At 47.3% G+C, this 9,558-nt stretch overlaps 1 protein-coding gene across 1 annotated transcript in view; it reads right to left on the reverse strand.

Moving 5' to 3' along the window:
* SACM1L (SAC1 like phosphatidylinositide phosphatase) overlaps positions 1-7,956 on the reverse strand; it is a 28,897-nt gene extending 20,941 nt beyond the window's left edge. The window contains exons 1-2 of the mRNA XM_082753770.1: positions 7,819-7,956; positions 1,441-1,538 (exon numbers count right to left, since the gene is read on the reverse strand). Coding sequence (XP_082609896.1) covers positions 1,441-1,538; positions 7,819-7,886 — 166 coding nt within the window. The 5' untranslated portion in view covers positions 7,887-7,956. The remainder of the gene's footprint in view (positions 1-1,440; positions 1,539-7,818) is intronic.
* Positions 7,957-9,558: the final 1,602 nt, after the last annotated feature.

Consider the following 9,558-nt stretch of genomic DNA (forward strand, 5'->3'; position numbering starts at 1 on the left):
TCAATTGAACGACTTTAGACTCAATTCACATGATAGTAGAGCAAGTAGACTCCTGATCAATGTATTGTCCTGCCAGCTTCCAGAAGCTTTTTGTTTTGAATCCATCAGGACACCAAGGACAAACAAGCTACAAGTGCTTGTGACTCCTACTTCTGATTACTTCTACTTAGCCTGTTCCCATTTCAGAAGTCTTAGTGTGCTCTTCCATCTCTCTCTGTAGCACTACCAACAAAAGCACTGATGTGGCAAGGAATACAGTATTCCAAAGAACATACCAAAACACAAAAGGTATCCAACTATCAATTACAACTGCTAACATATTAATCTTTCCTCTATCCTCTTCTCTGGAATAGCAGAATCGATATTAGAGAAGTTAAATACAAAACAAAAAAATACCTAATCCAGAGTTAAGCGTTTTTCCTGACTCCAAAGTCCAGAGAACAGAGACAGTGCTTGATTATTTTATTATTTTTTTTTTGGTGCTTTAAACACCTCACAGATTCATCTCATAAAACAGGAATAACAGAAACAGACCTAGACTAACAGAAAACTTCAGAGAGCTGTTTTTAACAGTTTTGAAGGGAAAACTTTGAAAGAGAAGCTGACATACTATACTAGAACACCAAAAACAGGGGGTTGTGCACACTGCTTTTATACAAAGAGATCTAATAAAAAGGAAAGGAATTACTGCTTTTATATCAGTATTACCAGTCGCTAAACAGACCGAAGTGCTACAATATTACTGAGGTAACAACTCCCAAAGTATCAAAAAGGGAAGTCACCCCTAGCCTTAACTTCAGTGTCATTAAATGCAAGTTCTTTGATTTTTTTTTAATGTTAGTTTCATACTCTTAAAGATATATTAAACATTAACACACTGAAGACATCTACATGCCTAAGACTACCTGCACGGACATTTGAATCCATATTCACAATAGAACTAAGTTTACAGCGAGGTTGTTGCTGTTCATTATTGTTTATTTTACTGCTGTTGTTTCTAAAGGCTTTTTAAAATTCTGGTTTCGGTGCCGGATAAAAACCGGCACTGAGATCATTTGTCAGACGCTGCAGAAGCCCAGCATCCAACCCTTCCCATGCTTGATCTTGGGCTTGCAGCACCAATCCCAACTAGTCTGGATGAGTCAGTTCGCACCGGTGTGAGTGACAGTTTTACTGAGAACAGGCAGGAGAATTACCCTGGTTTCCCACAGCATAAATTCCCCAAGGAGAAGGCATCACAAACAAAGTTATTTGCAGTTATTTGTTATTTGAATACAAAGCACTATTTATAGAACACCCTGTTTTAAATCCCTAAAGATAAAAAAAAAAACTTTCAGTACCAACGTAAGTTTCTGAAGATCTTCTGGGAGCGCCTGGAGCAAAATAACAGACCAAAGGACAAAGAAGCTTTGTATTAAGAGGCACTGGCAAGGGAAGTACCTGTAAGAGTGACTTCTGTGGAGACTCTATCGATAGCCAGCACATCATCTGCTCCATCATCACAGGCTTCCACATAGAACTTCTCTGGTGTGATATGCCTTTAACAGAATGGAGAGGGAAAAATATTTTTTTAAACTTTGATTAGGCTCTTCACCACCTGAAGACAGAGCAAATATAAACAAACAAATCCAATTTTAAACCTTGTTTCAGCTGGAAAAAAAAAAAACAACAAAATTCTCACTTGATTACTTCCTAACAGTCGCTGCTGCTGGCGGTGTATAAAAAGCAAATCAAAATAATCAGTTATTGAAAGACCCTTGGCTCGTTTAGTAAACATAATCCTCCTCTGCGAGGCTGGAAGCTGAGGACATGGAACTGGGTTTGTGTACATACTGGTCCACTGTACGATTCACGTAAGCTTGAACTTTGTCACTTCAAAAGCCCCATAAAGCAGAACAAAGATTAAAAAAAAAAAGGAAACTAAACAGAAACTAGCACACCACATCCCTGATGCAAGCCTAATAAACAAAAAGTCATGCTCAAGGCAACAGAAACACATTTCACAGTAGAGTCTTCTGAGTATTGTAAAAAAAAAAAAAAAAAAAAAAAAAAATCCACTAGAAATGGCACAGGAAACACGGGAGAAGTTAGTCAGCAGCTTACTGAAGGTGTTCCAACGTCACCAGCCCTGGCTTTGTCAGCCCAGCCTGTAACAGGGCTGCGGCAGCCCGTCCTGCATACGCGCCATCCAGGGCATCACACGAACACCACAGACATCCCACTCTGACTTCACACCCATCTTTTCTTCATGCAAACCACATGCAGGACAACCCCAGACGGAAAGCGTTTCAGAATGCTTTCAAGAATTGTTTAAAAGTGTCTGCTGAGATACTAAGGAGAAGCCAGACGATCCGTGCAAGAAGACAGCTCTGCAGAACGGACTTTCAGCTGTAGGAAATGCTAAACCAAACACGCACGCCCCTGAAACGATGGTCTTAACTCTTAAATTTCTTAGTTTGAGGCTCCCCCTTGCCCAACTTCTGTGCTGTGTCCACCTTCAGGGCTGCCCCCTTTTTCTTGGGGGAGCTTTGAATCCCCAAGGCCGGCCGTTCCACAGCCTCTGGGCACCTAGAGGAAGGTCAGGAGACACCAACTGCTTACCTGAATTTAGAAAATGTGAAAACAAACTCATTAATCATTAACTGCTCCTTGGATAATTAACTTCATTAATTAAAGTCTGCCTGCCTCTCCTAACGTGGAGGAGGCCTTGACAGCATTCCCCTTGTACATCACCCTTCTGAATCTTCTGTGTACACACGAGATGCCTTGAAGTCCTTCATCTTCAGAACTAAAACCACAGACACGCAACTTGCTGCTCACTGAAGCCTTAGAATTACTTTTCCTTCCACTGCTTCTGTTTTTGATGAAGTGCATGAGAGAGCCCCATGCCTTTAACAGGGTCTCAGCACAGATGGGAGCAGTTTTTGCAGTGAACACCAAACAAGCTTATGAAGATAGGACAGGCTTAAGGACATTTCTAGGTGCTTAATTTGTTAAGGAATGTGAGAAGAACTCAGGATATCCTATTTAAGGTGCAGTTTGAATCCTAATGCTAGCTGGCAGGAGGCAGTTGTCACCCTTTCCCTCCCCCAGGAGGAAGCTGCATAACTCCTGCTGATTTTGTTAACCAAAAAAAATAATAAGAAATAGGAAGAGACACTGGGAAGGCGAATACTGGAGCTTTGTGCCTTTAACATGATGCTTCTGCACCCTTACTGAGCCAGCTTTATCCGAAGTGGAAAGATCTCTCTTAACCTGGGCTGCAAGTGGTGCCTTGATATAGAGCAGCTACAGAGCCCAACCGTGCTCTTCTTTCCGTGACCACTACTTTTAAGAGCTGGTCTCTGCATTTCGAAGTGTAATAACGCAGGTACAACTGTGTTGTGTTCAGCACTGAGACCCACCTGTGTGGTAGTTAAGTCTGATTTCCAACAGCTGGGAAAAAGCTTGCAGGTATGAAACGGTTATTATAAAACCAAATTGATTTAGTAATCAAGGAGAACTTCTCCCTGAAGACCATGAAGCCTTTCAGCCTCGTTATCCACAAGTTAAGGAAAATGAGAGAATGAAGGCTGCCAGCACAAATTCTGCCTGGCCTCTCAATTGATTGTTAGACCACAACCCGCTATTTCTCTCTCAAATCCCTGTCTGCATTTTGTCCTCTACTCTGCTGTTCCCCCTTCTAGTTTTTGATCACCTTCTCTTACACAACACCTGTATGTCTCTCTTGGCTTACACTATACTTTGCTCCCCAGACACGTCAAGAAAATAAACTTTGCAATCAAAATCCTCCTTCCCATGGTTTCCAAGAGGAGCTCTGGTGACAAGGCTGTCATGGGGAACATCAGATGAGCGCTCCCTGTTTGCAGCTCAAGGGACCCAAGTGGCTGCAGGACTGAGCAGCCTGCAGCCCACTGCAACAGGCTCGCTGGTGACAGCTTCAGGTGTTTGTCTTCTGGAGTTCACAGGGGGAATCACACTCACAGCCTGAATTGAGAGAGCCCGGGCACTTCTCAGACACTTGGCCACGGCAAGCTGCCCAAAATACACCTGTACAGCACAAACTGAAAAGCCTCTGTCTTTTAACAGATACAAAGTGTTAAGTCCTTGCTTCAGAAAGAGTGGGAGAATTAGCGCTCTTCCAAGTTTTTAGCAGGAAGGTGCTTCGCTTTTAGTCCTTCTGTGTAAAGACTTGGAAGCTTCCTAAAATAAATGTAATTGAGGAAGAGGCCAAGAATCAAGAAGGTTTCTGCCCAAATGCCAATTTACAAAGTCACCAATTACCAAAAGTAGGCTAATAGCCTCATCCTAGTTGAGGTGACCTTTTTCAATTAAGATTGCTACAGCTGAGATGATTGCCTCCTATTTCTCTTCCACAGAGGAGGCTGACGAACATCCATGCCAGAACAGTGTTTTTCCCCTCAGTACTGAGGCACCAAGTCTGTGTGCCTATCACCAGCTGATAGGGAGAACACGCATTTACTTTAGCGATCTGAGAAGATATTATGAATGATCCATTTCTCAGCCTTCTAATAAGGAATTTGCAGACAGAGCCAGTCTTATTTTAATGAAATAGATAGAAAAGATAGGAGTCCAAATGCTAGTGTTATATCAGAAATAATGAAAGAGAGGCTGCTGCAGCATTCTCTAGAAGCCCATAATCTCCACAGTTCCTTATGAAACTCATTTTCATATACCTACATGAAACTATACAGAGAGCTAACCTCTGTCTTTGTATGGCCTTCAGATTTGATCCTTCCTTGTCCTTGCGATGTTGTCACTGCAGTCTATAACCATGCAAACCAGCAAGAAATCTTACCAGCACTATCTTGCTTAAAAGCACATAAAACCTTCACAAAGTTTGAGTTCCTCCAACTCAGTTTCCTTTATACCAGGAATGACCACCATTATCACAGACTATTTCTCAGTGTTGCTAAGAGCAGCGATAAATGGAAGCATTCAACGCTGACAGAAGAGCTCACGACACTCAAGAAAAGGTACTGAAGCACTGCACCTAACAAATTCACGTTTCAAGTATTTCTAAAGTTGATTTGGATCTCATCTGAAAGTCTCCTTCCTATTCAGGAACCCGTGTGCCAAGAGATAGGTCTGGTAGATTCCACTCTTACAACTCAAAGCCGAGGAAGCAGCATCTGCAAGCTGTTTAAACACGACTCAGGGGGAAAACAAGGCACAGTCAGACATCAGGCTTTTAGCTGGAGATTAATGAAAAGACATCATTTTAGCTCATGTTGCTGAAGAAGCAATCAAAAGGAGAAAATATGCAAAAAGGGTGCACAGAGGCTACAATTAAAGAGTGCTTTCAGCAACCCTGCTTTTAGCGAGCAAAAAAAAATTCAGATGAACTCCCAGTAAAATTTAACCTTTTGGTTTTCTAGTTCCTCCAGCTCAGGCACTGCTGCTACCTCTTCTGCAATCATGCTGGGCATTGGCATGAGCGCTTCTCCCAGTGCAGTAAGTGAAGACAAAACTAAGTGGCTCTAATGAAATTAGTCCCCATACTCCCCAAAGCTGGGCCAAGCATCACAAGGAAATGGTTGATTTTTAACATAGGAGAAACAGAAGAAAAAACACTGCTTCCTTACACCAATCAGCAAGTTGGCTTCCTCTACAGTTCAGTGAGGCAGTCTTCAGTTTGTGCTGTGAAGTTTCACTTGCTCTGCTTTATTACGAAGCAGCGTTGTACAGCACGAACACGAAGCAGAGCTGCATCCCACTTTTTAATTTGGCTGATCCAACAGACAAGAATGCTCGTGCCGTAGCCGAGCACAGGGAGCAAACCCATCACGGTCTAATGGCCACTAAAGATAGCGCCTCACTCAATATCACTTAAGCCTTCTAGCCCTCAGCAGCCAAACCCTTCCTTCAGTAATTGATTATTTCACCATAAATACTTAACGTTCCCCTAATGCAGGAAGCTGGTAGATGTCAGCCTCTAAATACTGGAACGAAGCGAGCCAGGAGCACGTCCTGTACTGCGCAGCAATGCATTTGCTGTGCTCAAGGCACCGAGCGGTCTGCAGCGAGCTGTAGGCAAGGCGTTACTAGCGGCAGGCAGTCCCAGCAGCGAGTTAAGTAACAGCGCTAACACGCTGCTGCTCCCAACCCTCCCGAGATTCCAGCTTTTCTAGGTGAGCAGGTGCTCTCATTATACACCCACCATAAATGTTATTCCTTGGGCAGAACCAGCTCAAGGAACTGGCACGTTTCCATGGAATAATAATTGCAGGGAAGAGAAGGAGCATAATCCTAGGAGGTAAAGAAACCACCAATGGAAATAGCACCGAGAAAACAAACGCCATATTAAAGGCATCGCTTCCTAACAACTATTTGCAATTGTCTTTCACTTAAGATGACAAATAATTTACCGCACAACTTAATGTCCTCCTCAATCAACAGCCCCGAGCATCATGGCAGATGAGGCTAGGAGGAAAAAAAGCGTAGCGGTTCTTTCTGGAAGCGTTACCCAAACTCTGAAAGCTCAGGTTGGAGAAAACAAAAGCCAGAAGACAAAACGCACTTTTGGACTTCTCCCCAGATACAGACAGGTGGAAGGCGGTGCCCATACACAGCAGCTCCTAATGACTGACCAGGACTTACACAAGACATGTGAGCATAGCGATGTGCAGGAGGAGCAAAATTTGGAACACAGCTAGCGTTGGAGACCCTTACGATGCTTCAAAATCAGCAAAATAAAGGTTTCACTCCAAAAAAAAAAAGTTTTTAAGTGAGCTAAAACAACAGCTGGGATTCTCTCTATTCTCCAGCCAGCTTTGCCAAACAGTTTTTTATCGATTAACTGAACTGGAGGCCCTACTGCCATCCACCAGCTCGCTACTTGCAATGGCTGTTTGATTTTTTTCCAGTTTCTCCCTGTGGAAGAAAAGTCAGCACAGCAGTGGCATAGGCAGCAGATAAGCAGAGCACCATTTTGAGGTTAACATTCCTCCCCCAATGCCTGGTGGTAAAGGTCAACTAGCCCATAGGAGCTTGACAGCACCTGCAACACTTAAACAGTCTGAAGACGCCAGTCAGGATGAAGATTTTGTGTCACCACTTGCGATAACGTGACCCAGAAGAGGCTGGTGTGCACAGGGCTAGAGCCTGCAATGGCAGCGACAGAGGGGCCCCGCAGGGCACAACACAACCCCTGAGGCTCCGTGTAGGGCCACTCGGCTATGAAAAGTGAGTTAAAGGAAGCCTATTTCACTTAAAGCCCTGATTTGAGCCAAGCCTGGATTTCCTCAGAGCACGCTCTCCCTTGACCTTGCCAAGCTGGTAAGTTTGGCTCATCAGCGAAGTTACGGCCTCTCTCCCTTACAGCTGGTGGGAAGCCTGCAGGCATTACCGCAGCTTTTTGCGAAGACGGGAAGAAAACCTTGGTTTTCAAAAAACAAAACAGCTCTATTCTCGAGCACATAGAGAAAAAAAATAAATCTATTAATTCTCTGAGCTGCATTTCGCACAGTCACCGACGGGCTGGTGCCGGGAGGGGCCCCTGGAGGTCATCCTGCCCCAGACACGGCACCTCCGCGCCCTCCCTTCGGCCCCTCACCGCCCCCCGAGCCCATTCCCCGTGAGGAGCAGCCGGGGCCCGCGGCGCCAGGCACACCCACCCCCCCTCCACAAACCCCAAAACCCCCAAAACCCCAAAACCCCCAAAACCCCTCCCCCCTCACACCCCACACCCCCAGCACCCCTCACAAGAGGAGCCGCGGGGCGCTTCACCGCCGCCCCTCAGCCCCCTAACGGCCCCAACGGTCACCCAACGGTCACCCCAACGGCCGCGCCACTCACAGCTCCAGGCTGCCGTAGGCCGCTGCCGCCGCCGCTCCCGCTGATCCCGCACTCGCCGCCGCCGCCATCCGGCCCCGCCGCCGCCTGCCACAGCCCCGGCCCCAGCCCCAGCCCCAGCCCCAGCCCCGGTCCCGGCTCCGGCCTCAGCCTCGCCCCCTCCGGTCCCTGCCCGGCTGACGCGGCCCCGCGGACGGCGCCCGGCGCAGGACAAACCGCCCGGGGGGGGGCACCGCCCGCGGGGGGGCGGGGATGGCGCGCACCGGCACCGCCCCCCCCCCCGCCGGGGGCTGTGTGAGGAGAAATGCGGCGGCGGCAGCGAAACTGCCAGAGCAGGGCCAGTGGCGCAATGGATAACGCGTCTGACTACGGATCAGAAGATTCTAGGTTCGACTCCTGGCTGGCTCGGCTGCTCGTTTTTTACCTTTTTTTTTTTTTTTTTTTTTTTTAATTTTTTACTTTTTTATTTTTACTTTTTTCATTTTTATTTTTTATATTTTTCCCTCTCACTCTTCTCTCCTCACCCATGAAATAATTTCCTCCCCGACTCCAACCCGTGACTGCTGCCACCCATGGGCGCCGCCCTCAGCAGCCCCCTGTGGCACCTCTGATCCCCCCCGCCCCCGCTCCCTGTGTATAACCCCAAAGCTTCTGGCAGCTTCTCACACGCTGTCCCCTCACCAAGGAAATACAGCAGCCCTTTCGAGCTCGCCCCATGGAGCTGGAGCCCCCCAGCCCATTAGGGTTGCCTCAGGAAAGCCACCGGGGCTCCCTGTGGGCCTTCCCGCATCCCCCATAAGAAAAATGCAGCCCAGCATCACGTCCACCACAGCTCTTCAGCTTCTTCCATGGACTACAGCAAAAAACAAGGCCTCCAAAGGAGCTGGAGATCCCAGCGAGGAGGCTTCCCTCACTGGGCCAGGGATGGGGGGGAGCCAGCATTTCATGGCACAGCTTCCCCCCATCTGCTCTGGGTAATGACCAGTGCAACCAGGATTTTAGGAAAGACTTCACGCCGATCGCTGCTGTTTGGTATTGTCTTTAATCACTGAAATAACACCAGGCCAGCAGCTTTGCTGCTACCAACCTTCATCCTTTACAAATATTCAACAGCACAGAAGACCAGAGGGCTGTACTCACACCTGGCTGCGGCAGGTTACCCCAGCAGGCACCCTAATAAAACGCTCTCTCCTGGAGTTGACTTTTCAAGGAGACACAAAAAATAATAAGGCTAAAAAATAATTAGTACCACTCAGTACCATTAGCTGGGCTCTGAGCTTGCTTTCCGGACACAGAAAGCCACAGGCTGTGCACCGCATACCTGATGTGTGGGGATGTGGGTGGCTGTCAGCAGGGCTGGGAGCTGCAGGAGGGGTGTCCCTGTGTCCTGGTGGGTGTCCCCACATCCTGGTGGGTGTCCCCGTGTCCTGGTGGGGTGTCCCCATCAACCACTTTCACAGGGCTCCACACCTCTGGTGTCCATGCAGGGACAGCTTTCTCCCAACCCTCAGCTTGCCAGAGCAGGCCGCTCAGTGCTTGTTGCTGCACGGGTGTCTGGCCACCCTGGAAGAAAACAGGGTGAGGATTTTTACTGTGAAAACCTTCTGTTTGCTGCTTTTTAGGAAAAGGAGCAGTGAGCTGGGCTCTGTCTCGCCACTCACCACAGGCAGGCAACAGCCTGATGGCCTTCCTTAGTCGCACCTCATGTTGCTGTGCAGCTATAGTGGAGGAGATGTAAAGAAA

The sequence above is a fragment of the Aythya marila genome (assembly GCF_965140915.1).
Source record: "Aythya marila genome assembly, chromosome: 2".
NCBI lineage: Eukaryota > Metazoa > Chordata > Aves > Anseriformes > Anatidae > Aythya > Aythya marila.